The sequence below is a fragment of the Mastigoproctus giganteus genome, chromosome 10, assembly GCF_048544385.1.
Source record: "Mastigoproctus giganteus isolate SK-2022 chromosome 10, ASM4854438v1, whole genome shotgun sequence".
Taxonomy (NCBI): Eukaryota; Metazoa; Arthropoda; class Arachnida; order Uropygi; family Thelyphonidae; genus Mastigoproctus; species Mastigoproctus giganteus.
Window position 1 is genome coordinate 24,726,631 of NC_143584.1, and position 20,468 is coordinate 24,747,098.

At 35.4% G+C, this 20,468-nt stretch overlaps 1 protein-coding gene across 1 annotated transcript in view; it reads right to left on the reverse strand.

Moving 5' to 3' along the window:
• LOC150078878 (RAB11-binding protein RELCH homolog) overlaps nucleotides 1-20,468 on the reverse strand; it is a 450,480-nt gene that overhangs the window by 61,825 nt on the left and 368,187 nt on the right. The window contains exons 20-21 of the mRNA XM_090382879.1: nucleotides 20,213-20,276; nucleotides 4,346-4,369 (exon numbers count right to left, since the gene is read on the reverse strand). Coding sequence (XP_090239005.1) covers nucleotides 4,346-4,369; nucleotides 20,213-20,276 — 88 coding nt within the window. The remainder of the gene's footprint in view (nucleotides 1-4,345; nucleotides 4,370-20,212; nucleotides 20,277-20,468) is intronic.

Genomic DNA, 20,468 nt, shown 5'->3' on the forward strand with positions numbered 1-20,468 from the left:
CTGTTTACAAAAATTGTTTTTTAAAATAATATTAATAAAATGGTATAATCTTATAACTAAGCAAAATAGTGACTATTTAGAGTTTGAAAAGAATAAAATGTACATGTTCAGGCATTATGTGAGTAGATTTTCAGATGCTTTAATTGGAAAATGTTAATTTGCAAGTAAAATTAAAATTTATTATAATAATTACATATAATTATGTATATATAATCACTTATTGCTAACCAAAAAACGTGAGGGCAATATCCTGGTACACATAAACTAAAGTGTTTACACATCAAGTAAAACCTAATAATAACATTAAATAGACAACTGTGGGTTTAATAAGATCCAACATTCTGGTAGTCTTGGGTGGAATTTGTCATTGAAGAAGATTCAAATGTTGAGAAAGTCACTTTGGCCAGGGGCACAAAACACTGGATAGCTTTGTAATGCCAGTGAAAAGTAAGAGGCATAATTTCAATGTGTTAGTACAGCTGATGTCGAGAAAACAAGAGGAAATTCAAGCTTAGAATTTAATTGATTGATGAGAAAATATCTGACTGACATAACAGGCTGAAGGGTGGGTATCAAGATGAAGATCAAGGTTAGGGATACATAAAGGAAGTGAGATAAGAATATAGATGGCATGGTATTTCTGGACAGTGCTCGGATAAAGATAGCAAGGATGCGCCACATAAAGCAAAAGGTTGTTAGACTGGTAGAGCTCTGTGCAATGGACCGAGAAGAAATGTTTACAGAATCTATGAGCATGCCTAAAAATTCAGTATGGTTTACAGAGGGTATTACTTTAGACTGGATTCTAACCTATAGGAAAGGGGAGCTTGCAGCAGGGTGACAGTACTGAATCTTCAGGATGATACACAAACTGAAAATTTCAATAGTAGGTGACAGTACTGGATCTTCAGGCTGATACACAAACTGAAAAGTTCAATATAACTTAGGAAGTCATCAATAAGTTGTTGATCCATACAGGCTGGACTGAGAAGGGCTGGTAAAGCCAGAAAAAAAGTTAGGAGTGGCTTAAGAAAAGGTAATAATATGGCTGAGAGGATTCTTTCTTGGGGCAGGTCTAAGCTTATACAGATAATGGATTTATTAAAAAAGATGGGACTGCAATTGTAGAGTAACTGTTGAAGTACATTCAGCAGGGATCCTGGGATGCAGTAACAATTCTGTAGCACAGATATCAGAAGACTAACAGCAACTGAAGTGAAGGCAGCAGTAATATCAAGGAAGATAAGTGAAAATTCTCCTTTTTCTAAATGTTGTGTAAACTGGGGAAATTAATAACAGAATTAATTAATTCTAGTATACAAGCATAATCATTTCTAAAATGACTTTTAATGCATCTCCATTTAATTTTGTTCAAGTTTCAGTTTAGTCTTGAAGTTTTTTTTTTTTTTTTTTTTATGAAAACCCCAAACACAAGAGGTATTAGAACCTATAGTACTTAGTACTGTGCTTGGGTTAGTTTGCATGTGCTTTAATAATGGTAAAGAAAATACACTATTATTTCACAGAGTATTAGGAATAGTTAATTTTGTTCGGTCAGGAAAGTTCAAGGGCCTACTTTAAGAGTGTGAACAGTATGTCTTGTAGCAAGCATATATGTTGTATATCTTACTTCTATTAACAGCACACTAGATTTTAGTGTTTTTTTTTGCGAAAAAAAAAAAAAACAAAAAAAAAAAAAAAAACAGACTTCCTAATAATGTCTGTGAATGAAGTAAAAAAATAAATTGAGAGTGTAGTAATCCTTCTTAACTACAGGTTTTCCAACCATAGTTTTGAGACAACTCCAGGGGCTCAAATCTGGTGAGTATGGGCTGGCACACCCAGGGTTCTGAGCTGAATATCCTCATTCTTCTCTTTCTTGGTGATTTCCTTCTACTTCTGACTCTTGTTCTCTCTCTCTCTCTCTCTCTCTCTCTCTCTCTCTCTCTCTCTCAGGGTGATTCAACAATTTTTTTTTTTTTTTTTTTTTTTTTGCTGGTGTAGCATAATGATTAGGATTCCTTGCACCAATGGCTTTTTTTTTTTTTTTTTTTTTTTTTAGGAGCATTAGCAACTAAGGCCATATTGCTCCGGGATATGCGGTGATCATTCCCTTTCCGCATCTTCCGTATTTGGTGGTGACGGGCTCGAACCCCGGTCTAATCAAGAAGCGTGTGCTACGCACTGCTGCTCCTTCCCACCTGGCTACGGAGGCGCCACACCAATGGCTAATAATAATAATAATAATAATAATAATAATGTAGTTCTACATTTGCATATCAAAATTTTAAGATCTGTATTTTGATCTGTATTTTTAAGATCTGTAACACATATGCAATTCCATCCAGTCTCCTTAAACAAAAGAACACAATAGGTATTTTTGATAAAAAGGACAAAGCTGAATGCTAAATTGGAGGTTTGGAACAGATTTTGATGAGTGATTAATGAAAAATTAAGAATTAGTAAAACTTTTTAATTAGTAAAACTGCATAAAGTTTGTTTAGTATAAACAAAAGCCATAAAAACTAGTATGTCATTTTTAAGAAGAAAGATTTTCAAACTCCACAGCATCTAGTTTAAAAACTATAAAATGGTACTTTGGAAAGATAATACATTAAAAATGCTAAGTAAAGAAGAAACAAACAATAGCAAAAATGGCAGTGAAATATGTGTGCAAAGATCTAATATACTTTCAGTGTTTGTTGGTAAAGGATTTATAGAATTTTCACAGCAGCTTATTAATATTGGTACAAAGTTTGGTTGTATTGATGCCAAAGTGTTTTTACTTGATTCCTGGATCCTACTGCTTGTCACTTAATATGAAAAAACTGGCATCAGAACTCTGACTTAAAATTATCTCTGAACTTCAAGAAGTTTTGTCAAATGGGAGAGTTAGTTAACTTTAGTTTTGTGGACAGAAAATTTTAGAAAAATTGAATATTAATGTTTAACTTTACAATACACTGATGGAATCTAGTTTCTGTTTGAAAGAGTATCATGTATGGCACAATGGGATATTTTCATAAACAAAAAGCAGGTGACCATATCAAGTCTGCAATAATTCAAAGTATTCAGAGATATGAGCTAGATGATGTTATTTTTTCTAACCTAGTTTATATAACTAATTATGGTGAATATATGACTTCATCATTAAAAAATGTTAAATATTTCAACTGTTCTGCACAATTTTGCACAATGTGTTTGAATTAGCAAGACAAAGTAAATACGATCACATAAATTCATAAAAAACAATGAGCACTGAAAAATCTCTTTGTTTTAAACAGTCAAATCTAGAAACTTTTTACAAAATTCTGGAAGTGCCAGTTGAAACAAGATGAAACCACTTAATCACAATGTTCAAATCTATTCACACAGGGTATGAGTAAATTACAGAATTATTTCTGGAAAGATCTGAGGATCATCATCTTGATGATTTGAATACGAAGCTAATAAAAAATATTGTTACATTTCTCAAGCAACTGAATAAACTTCAAATGCATTGGAAGCTTGAAGCAAGCTAATACTATTTTTGAATATAGTTCAGTTTAGAAGGTTAGAATGGCACCTTCAGCCTTCACATATGGAAGGAGTAATTGCTTCTGAAATTAAAAGAAAACATCTATTCTGCAACAAAAACTTTGCCACATTTATTATACAAAATACTTTTTTTTTCCATCCAAAACTAAAATTTTAAGCTTTTAGATAATAAAGCAGAAAGGGCAAAAACTAAAAATGAAATAAGAAGACTGGTACGTGAACAAAAAAGAAAAACATCTTACCACTAAATGTGACAATTCAAATTCATCATTGTCGTGTAATTCTGAAAGCTCATTTCAAAAGAAAGAAGGAAGATGATTTATCCGATGTGGAAGACTGAAGCTATGAAAATGTTCAACTGCCACCTTAAAAAATCCAAACATACCAGAAAGAAACTTCCAAAACCAAATTTTGACAATGAAGATTTTAAAACTAACTAAAATGATCCATTACAAATGTATATAAAATTTAAGACTTCCCTTCCCCCACAGACAAACCGTGCGCTATGTTTGAGAGTGGTTCCAGTCAATACAATAGACCCATGAAGGATGTAGTCTAGGCATAATGAATTCATTTCAGTTGAAACTGGTATAACTATAATGCCTTCTCAACAGACAAACCAGAAAACTGAAATGAAATCACAAGTTCAGAGAGAATATAGACAAAAGAAAGAAACATTTTTAACATTGCCATGGTTCATTATTTTTTAATCATTTAATTTTTATGACTTGATATATATATATATATATATAGCATATATACATAAAATATATATAAATATTAATATTGATGGAAGTCTGAGTCATACCTGCTTTAAATAGCATGAAATATTCTACAGCAGCATTAAAAAAGAAAAATCATGCTTAACACATGGCAGAAAAAAAGATCAAGTTAAAATAAGTTTCTTAATATTAATAATTCACCAATAATAGTAAAAGCTTATAATTATATAATATTGGTGTAAATACACCATAGTTTACCCAAAAATTTAACTACCCAAGTAGTATAATGGCATTGTTTGATTTTATCTCATATTGTGGCTACCTTCACAAAAAGATACTGGGTATTGCACTACTTTGAATAAATAATGCTTCACTAGCAGAGGAAACTACTGTTATTTATTCTCAGTGGGCAGGCAGGTACCCTGATAATGTAGACATGCCATCACAGTTGCGAAGTTAATTCCACAATATGAGAGATGCCAAATGGTGATGATAATGATAATATTTTGAAGACTAAATGCACAAGGCATAATATGTTATGGGTGAAAATAACTATATAATATCAGTGCAAATACACCATACTTTACCCATAAATTTAACTACATAAGTAGTGTAATGGTATTGTTTGATTTTATTTCATATTGTGACTACCTTCACAACAAGATACAAGGTATTGCACTACTTCAAATAAATAACACTTCTCTAGTAGAGGAGACTACTGTTATTTATTCTCAGTGGGCACCACCACCCAGACACGTTTCGGAGCTTGTTGGTTCACTCATCGAACAAAAATCAAACGATGCTGCAACACTACTTATGTAGTCAAATTTATGGGTGAACTATGGTGTATTTACACTGATATTATATAGTTAATTTCACCCATAACATATTATGCCTTGTGCATTTAGTTTTTAAAATATTATCATTATCTTCACCATTTGGCATCTCTCATATTGTGGCATTAACTTCGCAAACGTGATGGCATGTCTGCATTATCAGGGTACCTGCCCGCCCGCCCACCGATGAGTGAGCCAACAAGCTCCGAAATGCATCTGGGTGGTGGTGTCCACTGAGAATAAATAACAGTAGTCTCCTCTACTAGAAAAGCGTTATTTATTCGAAGTAGTGCAATACCTTGTATCTCATTGTGAAGGTAGTCAATACGAGATAAAATCAAATGATGCCATTACACTACTTATGTAGTTAAATTTATGGGTAAATGATGGTGTATTTACACCGATATTATATAGTTAATTTCACCCATAACATATTATGCCTTGTGCATTTAGTCTTCAAAATAAAAGCTTATAAAGATGTAAGCAAAATGAAGTATGTAAAACTTGTTGATATCCTTACCAATTTTCTTTTAGTTACATTTTCATCTATTATATTTTGGTATATTTCTTATAGTCCACATCTCTCTCTCATTTTCCTTTCCCCCCAACTCCTGTACAGTATTTAATCACTGAATTTTATTCCTGGACCTTTCAATATTTATTTTGGTATATATAATGAATGGACAGTTTATTTGGTAAACTTGCAAGATAGCGAGTGACACCTCCTTTAGCTATTAGAACAGTCTCAAGTTGCTGGAATTGGACTCCACAAGGTGGCGAAACCATTCCACAGGGATACTGGTCCATGTGGACTTAATTGCATTCTGCAGTTACCTCTGACTGGAAATTGGCAAATATCTGCTGCAAATGGCTTGTTCCACTTCATACCAGATGCTAAGCTAAACTGGGTCGAGATCCAGTGACTAAGTCAACAGTGTGGAGCAAAGTCATCCTCGTGTTACTGGAACAATTCCCTGATGATCTGTGCCTTGTTACGTGGTGCATTATCCTGCTGGAAAAAATTTTTTGGAAATGAAAGAAATTTTTACCAAATGAGCATGAAAGGGTGCACCTGGTTGTCAACAATATTTAAGTAGGGTGTGGCATTCAGAAGCTGTTCCACCAGTATCAGTGGATCTAACAAATGGTAGATCCTAATAAAGGGACAAAAACAGTCCCTTTTCATTACCAGTTTGTGTTGTTGACATGTGGTATCATTAATCAACTGAATGCATGCTACTTTTGGCATACACTGCTCCTGCTATCAGCATAAAATAACTGGAATTGGGATTTACTGATCCAGGAAGTCTATCCTTGTTCCCCTCTCATATTTTAAATGTCTGTGTTCCTGTGCCTACTGTATCCAATGCTGCTTATTTTTAGCCAACAAGGGTGAAACTCAGTGCAGTCAACTACTGCTACTCCACATCTGTAACCAGGTCTGGTGTATTGTGCATCCTGATATTACCTTTGCACTTCATGCCGTACTGTGCTACCATATATATGACTATGGTAATCAGTTAGAATGCATTTTTTCCCCCATTGCTTTTTCACATCAACAAGTTACGGCCATAAAACTGCCACTTGCTGTACATTTCTGATTTTTGGCCAATTCTTGGCATGCTCTAGATATTTTTTATGGATGAACAGCCTGGCAGGATGGCAGTAGCCATTATATTTGCACTAGCAAATCTGGAACCAATGATCATACTAAATTTAATTTTAGTCACTTGGGTTGTACCTGGTCCATTCTCTTTTCTGAATTGCACATGTGTGCATAAGTACACTTTCTGACAGTGTAATCAATTCCTAGGATAATAGGGAGTGTAACTAATACACTTCCCACTCAGCACATATGAGGTGTGGCAATAAAGTTCCTGGACTGGTGGAATAAAAAGAACTCAGTGAAGGAACTCAAAAATAGTTTTTTTTTTTAATTGAAAGTAATCACCCCCTGATTGAATGCACTTATTACAGCCTCACCTGGGAAAGGCACTTCAATAGTCTTTGAAGCACATGTATGTAGAGTGCAGCATTGACCTTCTTCCCCTTTGGGTACAAATTCCTCGTGAATTGCACCCCGTTTGTCGAGAAACATGATAAGCATCTTCTTGATTCTGGACTTCTGTAAACAAAACTTTTTGGGCCCTGGAGATAATTCTGAAGTCCACAGCATGCTCTGACACTTCGTCTCAGGGTTGTATTGAAACATCTAACGCTAATCTCCAATGAAAATACGGTAAAGGAAATTAGGACTGCCTTGACAAATCTGGATGAAGTCTTTGCATGATGACACTCTTCATTGCTTCTGCTAATTTGTGAGGTCGTGTGGCACAAATTTTGCACAGAACCTTCCTTTTTTCCTAAATCTTCACACAGAATTTGATGCATTGTCTCCTTATTCATATTCAATTTATTAGTCATCATTCTGAGGGTCAAATGACAATCTCTTGCCAAAAATTTCCCGAACTTCTGTAACTTTTGTAACTCTATCCTCATTTTGAGAGGTTGACGGACTTCCACTTCTTGGGTTATTGTGAACATCCTCATTCCATCTTTGAGCCACTTATACCACTTATATCAAAAAAATGTTAGTATGGCTCAATGTTTCATCACCATAAACAATTTTTAACATTTCTGCTGCAGGTTTTCTCAGTTTAATGCAAAATTTGATATTTGGACATTGCTCTATCGCAAAATAGTGACATGGAACATTAAAGCTACTAATGAAACTGATTGTTACTTATAACCAGTCAGGCTACTGAACAACCTCTGTACAACCATCTATTGGAGAAGTTTGAACATACCACTTCTGTTATTTTCAGATTTATCAAATTGCCACATCTTGTGTTGGGAGGGGAGAGCACTTTGTACTGAGTTGTTTGCTAGAAGATTTAATGTTCAAGCAGCCACACAGTACACTATGCATATTTTAATATTTTAGGTAAAAGGCAAGAAATTGTTTAAAGTCATAACTTAAAAATGGGTTTTTAATGTGAAAAAAACTGTTTTAGTATAAAAATACTGAATTCTGTGCTAGCAAACATTTATACAGAATTTGGAAAAAATTACATATACAGATATACCTTATGTGACTTACTTTAATCCTTTCTTCAGTAGCCTTAGGGATAAGTAAAATTAGATTAATATGTTAAAAGGTTAAAATTACCTGAAAGTAACTGGTGAATAGGGTACATGATACATACAAACCCAAAACCAATCCTGGTGATAGAAGATATCTACAAATTTGTATTCACCAACTGAAAAAGGTAAAAATTACCTGAAGGCTTGCCATATATTTATGCCATTCTCCTCTGAACAGTATAAAGGAATAAAGGGGTCTGTGCAAAGGATGTATTTTGTTCATTTTTGTTTTCTGATTGGCTGGGAGCAAGAATTCTGGAAATGATCTTATTGGTTCTGGATTTTCACCTGCTTTAGGTGATGTAAGCTGCAGAGATAAAGGAGAGAGCACTTGGCCATCTTCTGCAGGTATTTATTTAGGAGGTTCTCTTGAAACAAACAGATACTTGAGAATGTTTACACTGTGGCAAGCTGTTGGACAATGGTTTTTTGCCCATTGCTACAGTCATTGCATATTTCCTCATGCTTATGCAGGAGAACTCCTCCTCAGAATGATAGCTGCAAGTGGACTGACACGATGATCAGGGTACATGATACATACAAACCCAAAACCATTCCTGGTGATAGAAGATATCTACAAATTTTTATTCATCAACTGAAAAATGTGTGCACTACAGTAGATAATAGCATAAATGCAAAACTGTGATCACGGCAGAATTTATTAACCTTGAGACGGCACAGATTATATTTTGGTTCAGTAATCTGTAGTCTGCCGCCACTGTTATGCATACACTTTTAACATTCTGAGGTTCTGCAATGGTACTGAAAGCTCATAAAGGATGCCTGCTTGTGCAATTTTTCCAGTTAGACAAGGCAAAAGGAAGTTCAAGCAGAGTCCAGAGAAATCCACACAATGTTCCAGTTTCAAGCTAAACATACCAAGGTTTGTTTGTTGTTTGTTATTTGGTTTTTAGGAGCATTAGCAACTAAGGCCATATTGCTCTGGGATATGCGGTGGTCATTCCCTGATCTTTCCGCATCCTCCGTATTTGGTGGTGACGGGCTCGAACCCCGGTCTAATCAAGAAGCGTGTGCTATGCACTGCTGCTCCTTCCCACCTGGCTACGGAGGCGCCAACATACCAAGGTCAACAGTGTGTAATGCATTACATCACCATCTGAAGATGAAACCATATAAAGTTACAGCTCATCAGAAGCTGTTGACAGACAACAAAACCAAGACAATGGAATTGTCTTGGTTTTGTAATCTGTCAATTTCTGTTGATAAATTCCCATGGCTACAATTTTGTGATCATGTTGCCATCTACTGCAGCACACATTTTCTGGTTAGTGAATAAAAAGTTAAAGATATCCCCTATCACCTGGAAGCTGTTTCAGGTTTGTATCATGTACATTTACAAAACTAATACATTATTCACATAATGTTTTAGTTTTGTAAAGGTGGTTTGTGAACACCCTGTATTCATGTTGATAATATTGAGATTTTAGATATAGACAACTTTTTCTCACATATGTTGGATGGAAGCACTGTACTTAAGAATTAGATTCAATGTCATGAGTTTAAATCAAGGATGATGGATTCTTCCTGTACTAGAATTAATGGTTAGGTGGGAAGAATCTTTGAATGACTTTTGCATTTGCAGTCTGACTATCTCTCTCTCTCCTTCCCCTCACTTTCTTGTTTACTTCCCCCTGAAATATTTGCTTTCCCTACATCTATTGACATGTTCCACTTGATCACATGGTTTGTTTCTTTATAACAACTACTATCACTAACAAGCCTTTAGGCTGAAAAAGGATAGAGCCTGTGCCCAAAAAGTTTCTACAGGCATTTATTATTATTACTATTATTTATCTTGTTTTAGCTGTTTATATATATATATATATACAGTTGATTCCGGTTATTTGGGACACATCGGGACTAATGCGTTTTGGCCCGATTAAGCGGCTGCCCGAATTATCCAAAGTTTCATGTAAATAGTTAAAAATACAATGAACCTCCGCTTTACAATTGGTTCACTGTACAATCAAATCATGTTACGATGGACTTACCATAGTAAAGTACCGTTCACTATACGATGTGTAGTAAGCACCGATCATTGTGATCACGTTTGTGAATTGAATTTTAATTCTATTAAACAGCAATTCTAATTAGCGAAAATAGGAGGAATTTATTATTCACAGGCTATAAAAGTAAAGATATATTAAGCACAAATTTACCCTTTATTACCTTACCAATTAAAAAATTAAATGATATGTGATAATTAATACATACTGTAATATGTACATACCAACTAGTTGACATTTCTGTTCATTGACATTTGTGGGTGGGGGTTAAAATGTAAAACAGTAAAAAGATAAGCAAACAATAACAAAGAACACGGCGTGCGCACACGCACACGTGAGAACGGAGTAACAAGTTATGAAGCTTTACAAATAGGAATGAAGAGAAGATTCTGAAAATAAATTTTTTTATATGATTGAAGATTCCATGGAAGTGTAAACACATTTCACCATAAAAACCCACAGAATTCCAGCTGTCGGTATTATCGCAAATTCAATAAGATCGAGTTTACTATCCGCTTATGATAGATTGCACTAACAGAAAAGCCCAATAAACAGGTGACTGCTAATTGTTTTTATTGTTTTATGGTTGTTACCTCTAGAAATCCAACCGTATCACGTGGTTCGGTCAGAGACGATCGTAGGGTAATCTCCGGTGCTGCGGTCTCCTGCCCCGATTAAACGGCATGTTGTCCCAATTAAGCGAAGTAAATCCTGGCTATTTCCTCGATTAGGTTCTGTTTTTTAAGATTTTCCCCAAATAAACGGCTGCCCTGATTAACTGGTGGCCCAAATAACCGGAATCCACTGTATACATATATATATATATATATATGAGTTAAGTTAATAATGGTTAGAGTTTTTTTTAAAAATAAAATATGATATACTAGCTTATCAGGTAAACCATAAACCATGGTGAGTACCCAACGTGACCTGGAAAAAATCAATCTATGCCATGACATAAGCAATAAAAATATATAAAAATACCATTAAAATGTTAGTTATGGCAATCAGATACATTGCAAGGGACTTTTTCGAGGGCTAACCCTTACAATGTATCAACCATAATTAACGAGCTATCCGTTTCTGTAGTCATCGTCCAGCATAACTATGTCCTAATATACGTAAAATAGTATTAAGTTAGAGCCAATGGTATAAATATAAAATTAGTAGTAATTTAGAGCCAAATAGTAGTAATAAATCCAAATTTAGCAGTTAACTGGCAAGATGACTGTTAGCCCGACGGATAGCCAAAATATTAAGTTAAATTAAAATTATAGAAAGAGCTATAATTATTGTTAGGCATATGTGCGTAGTTGATAGTAAATGCTGCCACGGTAGTCTCATCAAATTAATAAAAATAGTAACAGTGTGAGCTATAGCTAACTAAGGCGAACGGAACAAAGGTATAAGAATAGATATAGTACCTCAATCCCCCTCGAATACTCTAATAGTTCATGAGGTATGAAAAAATAGGGATAAGAAAGTGAAAGTAAAACAGCAAAGAAAAAGCAAAATAATTAACATAGGATGTACCTTATAGTAAGGTATCCTGGTTAGAATGATTTAAGATTAAAATTAGAATGCTTACCACCGTATGGCCAAGGTACTAGAAAACCACATGTATTGGCGCGTGTAGCGTATATAACTACCGATCGCATCCCCCCCTAGGAAATGTAATAGTAAAGTTAAGTGATAAAATAAGTATAATTACATACAGCGCCCTCTGCTGTTATTTAATATACTGTATAGTATTACACATAGAAAAGCCGTCAAATAAGTATATCTCGAAGTAATAATAGAAGTTTACAGAATAAGTTCCTACCCATGGAGCAAATATAGGTACAGGTTTTTAATGCGAGTAAGCTATATGTAACTTACTCCATGGGCAGTGCCTACTATTTACATAATTACATAACCAACGAAATTTATCTAAGCCAAAGCAACACCTACGAAAATTTTTTATATTATTTTATTACAACGGCTATGTTATATTAGCGCCTGTTTAGGACTTTATCTATAATATTCTGTGCGTTAAGATTATAGTTCCCCTTGTTGTTAGCTATCAATAAAGCTCTATACATATATCTAGTAATTATGTGGTGTGGGAAGTAATTTTCTAAAAGCTTGGATCTGAATTCAATGAGTATCTATTATATAATCTGTCTGGTTACATATATGTATTCTTCTGATGCTTTGCGCGATTAGGGTATTGCGATGTATCCTTTTTGAGATATTCGAGTTCCAGTTAGTGAGGTCAATAGTATTAAAATGAAAATTTTTGCGTTTATCATACAGTTTAGTGTGTACAGTATTGTTATCTATCCTTATATCCATGTCAAGGAAGGTAGCAGATTTGGAATTATTAGTGTTGGTGCTTTCTAATGTTAATTCAGGCGGATAATATTTGATTGCTTCCATATGGAAGTCAGGCATATTAAAAACTATCAAATCGTCAATATATCTGTATAGAACCATATTTTGTTTAAAATTATATTCGAAGTGGTGTAGGTATAAATTTGCCACAATGCATGAGCTACATGCACCCATCGGTATCCCTGTATGTTGCCTAATATATATATATATATATATATAGATATATATATATATATATATATATATATATACCTAGATATATATATATATATATATATTTTATAATTCAACCCCTTTATTATATTGTGATTATGTTATTTTAATAAAGTTTTATCCAGTACAGTTTGTGTTTATAGCAATTCATTTAATGATCTTTCCCTATTAGCATGGCCTGAACAGTGACATATGCATTGCATTCACAACAAATAAATATTACCATAATTGTCAGCTATCTCTATTATAATACAGTATTTTCTTGTTAATTTAACATTGAATTATTTGAAACATGATGCATTTCAAAGTTGCTATCATTCCCTGAATAATGATACAAAAGATTTCATATGTATTTTACTATACTAGTTTGAATTGGGTCCTTAATTAATTTGTAAATAGCTTGTATAATTTAAAAAGACTACTGAAAGTAACTACAATTGAACCTTTGTTCAGTTCAGTTTCTTCCCATTCAGTTTTGTTACACAATAGATAGTTTCATTACCTTTAAATTTCAGCCTCTCCACTTCCCTGAGAATCAAGGGATATCAGGCAATTTTAACTCACACAAAATACAAAATTTTCAATTTCCCAACAGGTGCAGTACAGCTTCCTTTAAGCCACTGCACGTACGAGCTCAACATGAGAGGGATCAATGACAAACGTGCTTGGGAGAAAAAATACTTTTACATTTGAATTGAGGATATAAAAAAAATAATAAATACAACTTAAGGAATTCATGCAGTATGTGAAATCCTTCTCAACTTCTTGCACGTAATAACAAAGACTGAGTTCTGTTTCTAATGCCATAAATAATCATGCAACATTCAAGGTGTAGAAACTGCACTTTAAAACAATTGCTATGTTTATTATGCAGAACTGTACATCTCTGTTAACAAGAAAGAGTATCCATGTTTGAGATATTATTTGCTGTTCAATACCTGTAAACTACACAGTGGGTAAAACTTCTCTCTCTCTTAGCATCGTTGCTTATTCTTAACATAGCATGAACTGCTCTTGCTAACTACGGCTGCTTCAAGAACTTTAATTTTCAATACTACTTGGCTAAGTTTAACATACCAAAGTTGTTGTAATTTGGTTTTTAGGAGCATTAGCAACTAAGGCCATATTGCTCCGGGGATATGCGGTGGTCATTCCGTGACCTTTCCGCATCCTCCGTATTTGGTGGTCACAGGCTCGAACCCCGGTCTAATCAAGAAGTGTGTGTGCGCTACGCACTGCTGCTCCTGCCCACCTGGCTACGGAGGCGCCAACATACCAAAGTGAATAGTGCCAACTACACCGTAGTAACAGGACAGTTAGACCAAGCTCATCGCATCATCCTCCTGATGACCTCTAGGGCCTGCAGAACAGTTTCTACTCCTGCGCTGCAGGACCTATCCGGCAAGTTACCTCTTCATCTCGAGGTAGTACTATTACCTAATATATCATAAGAGACAGAAACTTCCATGCAGCAGCAACAACAACATAGTATTGGACCTGAACAACACCATCCAAGAAGAGAAGAAAAGAATTATATGTGAACTGATCTCCATCTTTCAGAATTCCTGGGCTGCCGACCTACTTGAAAGAACCACCCATAATTACATGCCAACAGTGCAGGAGCACCCCAAACAGTTCAACAAATGGTTCATACCAAGCTTACACACAACTTTTCTACTAACTGGATATGGAAGCCTAAACACAAATCTTCATGTGTTGGGCCTGGTACAAAACCCTGCCTGCACCTGTGGAATGCCAGAGATGGCCAACCACATTACCTTTACCTGTTCGATTTACCAAGATCTGCGAATGCTTTCTCAAACTCTCAGGGAGGCATGTACGCCAGAACAGGCACTTCTACTTATACAAACAAAGGAAAACTTTGCATCATTCAATCAATTCATAGAAAGTGTATTCAAAATGGTGATGACGTCTGATGGCTCACCCGAACTAGGATCCTGCCTGGACATGACCAGCCTGCAGGTTCCACCCCACTGACAATGACTACCAAACTCAGAAGACACTCCAGACCATGACAACTAATGCCATATTGGGGTAGGATTACACAATCTGACTCAGTCACACTGAGTGGGAAACAGGACTGGGCCTAGTAGGCTCCCTACCAGAGAGCCACTCGCTAACCCTTTAGAGGTTAGGATCTCAACCCCTTCGGGGACCCAACCACTAGATGGACTTGTCGTTTGGGATTGACTCACTGTCCATCACTACAATCTGTATTCTTTTCCTACTCTCATCACTTAGTTTTCTAGGGAATGCCTTCTCTCATTCCCAACTTACTATCCTCTTATTCCCCCCCTTCCACTCAAACATCCCAAACTTCTTCCACTATCACAAACTCCTTTCACTTACTCCTTGGGGTCCCCCAGCTACCCTGGGACCCCAGTAAAGAGTCATCGATAGTAGAACCTGGCGTGCCTCCACACGGCTAGGGATGGGGGTAATTTGTCAAACTCCTCTCCGACTCAGCCTCCTAGGCTTTCGCCCATATGCTGATTTATCACAATGTTGCAACTCAAACAAATCCTTTCTAGGCCAATTATTAAATTACAACACGTAACACTAGTCCGCTTTGACTAATAACAAAAACAATACTGAACAGTACGACCTTTAGCCTCGCAGCGGGGACGGCATCTCCATCCCCACCATGAGGAGGTAGGTCGCCCTATCCAGGAAACCATTGTTTAGACACCCGCCAGACAAAATAATATATATTCATTGACTTTTACATTTTACATAAAGCGACCTTCAACCCACATCGTGAGTAAAGAAGCTCCACCATCATTATAACATTGTATCCTTGTTTGATCTACATCTAACAACCAAGCACTGGTCCAGTCTCTATCGACCCTGATGCTGGTTTATAGCCGACAGCTCTCCGGCACCCGCCATGAGGTGCTAACTTCGTCTTCCTCGCTGAAGGAGTCCTCCTCCGTCCAGCAGATCCAAACTTAGTCAAGTTCAGTTCATCTCTTAAGCATATCTACCGCTCGGAGACAATCAGGACAAATCTTGTCATTTGCCGCATGGCAAGAAGAAGAAGACTTCCTCCTCCAGCAATTAACACACTTCAGTGCATCTGCATGTTTAGTGCAGGTTTTGTACGTATGGCCCCTTCCAACATAGTGACTGCAGAACTCGTCCGCCTCACAACACCGGGCCACATGGCCATATGCTTATAACATTGGGTCGGGGTTCAAAAATCCTGGAATGGTGCGAACTCCAATTCACAAAAATTTGTAAGCATTTCAATAGAAACCTTCTAATACATGTGGAAACCTCCACAACATAATTATAACCTGGGATGGGGGTCACGGGGAGCTAAACCTGGTGTCTGGTGCACCCTGGCTGCTATACGCCTGTAAAGTCTGGCCAACAGCAAAACATGTAATGGCTTGGGCTATGCTCAGTACTGAGGACTCAGTGGAGAATGGGGGAAATTCTGGAGCCCGCAACAATGATACTAGACATCTGAATCTGTTCTAAAGTAACATCAAACTGCTCACAAGCTCATACAAGCATTGTATTAACCAAAGCTATGTAAGTACACCACTGAAGATCAAGCTATGATTAGCGATGTCAGTTCATGCTAGTTTATCAAATTTATTATGAGTAATAAATATACAAGAGAGAAAAGTCATCAGGTATTTATCAAGTATTATATATCAAATAATATCCCAAGAAATGCATATTCTCTCTCTCTCTCTCTCTCTCTCTCTCTCTCTCTCTTGCTCTAGAAGCAATGTACAATTGCCATTAGTATTAGCAGTGGAAAATGATGTATGAAAGCAAGCTTATATAGTATCAAGAAAACTCTTCCTTCCACATCACTTCTCTGATGTCTCTAATAATTTGTCTAGTTCCTCCTTAGCCATATTCAAATTAATCCACAGCACAAGATGGAAGTCTGTTCAAACAATCAAATACCCAGACACAGCATGGGTTTGTTAAGGGGAAGTCTTGTCTGACAAATTTGATAAGATATTATGATATGGTTACAAAGGAACTGGATGAAAAAAATAATTTTGATATCATATATTTGGATTTCAGGAAAGCTTTTGACACTGTTGCGCATGGAAGACTATTGTACAAATTGGAGCAGAATGGTATTAAGGGTAAGTTGCTACAATGGATAAAAGGATGGTTAAGTGGGAGAAGACAGAGGGTGGTAATCAATGGGTGCTGCTCTTCTTGGACTAATGTTATTAGTGGAGTCCCACAGGGTTCGGTGTTGGGTCCACTGTTGTTTTGTATATTTATCAATGATATTGATGAAGGTATATCAGTGTCGAAGTTTGCTGATGATACAAAGGTTGGCAGGGTTATTAATGACAGTAATGGCAGTGTGCTACTGCAACAGGATCTAGAAAATTTGGGCAGATGGGGTGAGAAGTGGCAACCGAAGTTTAACATTCACAAATGCAAAGTACTGCATATGGGTAGAAGTAACCCCAGAGAAACCTACCAACTGTGTGGTACTACACTTAAGGTGGTAGAAAATGAAAAAGACCTGGGAGTAATTCTGCAGTCAGATATGAAGTTTTCTGAGCAATGCAGACAGGCTGCCAGGGCAGGTCATGGGGTTTTGTCAATGATATACAGGAATTTTGCTAGCAGGGAAAAGGAGGTGATTGTCCCTCTGTATAAGGCAATGGTTAGGCCAAGCCTTGAGTACTGCGTACAGGTGTGGAGGCCTCATTTTAGGAAGGATGTAGATTTGCTTGAGTGTGTACAGCGAAGGGCATCAAGATTGGTGAGGGGAATGAAGGGATCCTCTTACCTAGGGAAGCTTAAGTTCTGCAAATTGCAATGGCTGGAGAGTAGGCACCTGCACAGTGATCTCTGAAGGAATTCTTCCACTTATTCAGATTACGAACCTAAGGGGGCATAAATTCAAATTAAGGAAAGACAGATGTAGGATAGATGTTCAGAAATTTGCCTTTAGCCAGCAGGTGGTTAATTGCTGGAACAAACTTTCATCTGTAGTTGTGAAAGTTGATAGGTTAAATACATTTAAGGAGGAACTGGAGAAACATTTAGAGGGAATGGTTGTGTGAATTTTTTTTTTTTTTTTTGGCTGATGCTGCATAAGCTCATACACTTGCTTTCTTGCATCACATGCCACCACTACTACTACCCTCTGGTTGAAAGTAAGTTTCCACACGTCTATCCTGCAACTATCTTTCTGCAATTTAAATTTAAACCCTCTTATGATATCCGAGTTAAAGTAAGGATGTCATCAACATTTAGCTTACTCAATCCACTCAAAGTCTTAAAAATTTCAATTATATCTCCTATCTACTTTCCAGATGATGGCTGCAATTTGCAGCCATCATCTGGGGGGGGGGGAGCCATGCAACCCTAACTGGAGACTGATTTATATTGTGAAAAAAAAAAAAATAATAATAATAATAAATAAATAAAAATAAATAATAGAAAAAAAAAATAATCCATAAAGATTCCTTGCATCATTGACAGGATTCAAAATTTTATACCTTGTGTGAGGAAGATGGCAATTATACCCACTTGCCACCTCTGAGGGCAAGTCATCCTTGCTTGATTCTAGTCATTAACTACTGTCCCAATGTTCACATTGTCTGCATATTTTAGCATCACTCCCTGTATCCCTTTGTCAATGTCATTTATGAAAATCAGATACTTTGTGTCTGTAATACAGAATAAACAATTAACTAAGGACTTTAGTTAAACCACATGGTAGATGCCATTTATTACACAGTATTAGTGGAACAGGCAAAAGAAATTATGTGTAGTAATTTACTTGAAATTTGAATAAAAATAACAAATAATGAATAACAAATAATTAAATAAGGAATAATTTTTTATGCAAATCATGCCCAACTCTTACATATACACACCTTATATATTTACATTATATAGAGGATGTCCCATAATCTTCATAGGGAAATGCATCTAACTAAATCTGAATGAATAATATGGTTATTAGAAATAATTAGCAATTAGTAATCATACAGAAATTTGTGCATTAAAGTGAATGTTCCAGTTGTTGCAGTAAGTAAATGTCACAAAGTGTACTTAGATAATTACTAAACTGAAAGAAATCTAGAATTTCTTTTGGTGAGCACTGAGCCTAGGAATCTTGGTTATCACTTTGGTCCACTGTGCCCCAGGATTGAGAAAATTTTCATTACATTTCTTTTTACTTTTTTTTTCTCCGATTATATTTTGTTGACAATAGTAGTAGGTTTGCACAGTTTTCTGAAACTGCACTTCAGTTAAAGAAAAGACTTTTTATTATGCACATAAGGCTGTATTATTAATAATTTTAAAAAAAAAATGCAAACAAAGAGCTTGAAGTGATAAGTTATGTGGCTGTGGTGTAGTTTCACTAAACAGTATCAGCAGTATCATAATATAATGGGATGGATAATCAGAAAAGTCTAATAATAATTATTAAATATAAATTCTGAATTTCTAATTACTATGTTCAGCTGATTCTGAATAACCTTTTTTTCAAATCTTCAAAAACTAGTTGAATTCACTGCTAGTGTGAATAAATATGCAAATTTTCGATCTCAGTTGATTATAATAGATTTTACCAGTAAATAAATCTGATTCAGAGAGTTATGATTTTCATCGAAAGGGGAAAAAACCCGCAAGTGTACGCATAAAAGATGTTTTATTTTATGTGAAAAACACCTCTGACAAAAATCAAAATCGTTTCAATTTTTAAAGTTATGAATGATGTAACATTTTATGCTTACTCTACTGAATCAACATTAGTGACCTAGTTAGCTTCATTAAGGAAGTGATGTACTCATTTCCATCTCACATTTTCATTACCAATCAGTTTTACTTCAGTACAAAATATTTAGTATGACCGATGTAATGTTTTATGCTCACACCTGCTACTTACTCTACTGAATCAATGTTAGTGACTGAGTTTAGGATGTGATGCCACGTGTCGTTTCTGTCTTGCCCGAAATCCAAATCAACAGCCTAATTAGAAAGTATGATTGTAGCCATTTGTTGAATAGTATGATTGCAACAATACAAATATTTGTCAACAATTTTTGTCTTGCATTTTTGATGTTAAGGGTGGCAATAGATGTTTTCACATCAATGATAAAAACGAAATATGCTAAATTAAAATTTTTCGTAATTGAGTATTGTATGAAACCAGTATCTGTTTAAATTACTTTCTCCTTTATGGTTTTTTTTTTTTTTTGTTTTCATCTTAAAAAATAAGTGTCAAATTAATATATTTTCCAATAAATATAAAAAAATATATATTTGCCAATTTTCTAATAACAGTAAATAGAAATATATTTTTCAGCTATAACATAACATAAGAAATTCTTACATCTTTCTGGCAACTTATTTCCATGATAGCTCCAAATGCTGGCAATGTAGATATCCTTACACAACTAAATTTTAATAAAGGAAAAAGGTTACTGCTTTTAAACCTAAATTAGGAAATTAAGAATACACATTAAATTTACACATACACAATTGTTGTGTATAGCTCAAATCAAAGCTTACTATTTCACAACTAAAGAATAACAATAAATATGAGAGTTACCTCAATATCCAAATAGGAGATCTTTTTTCAATTTCCG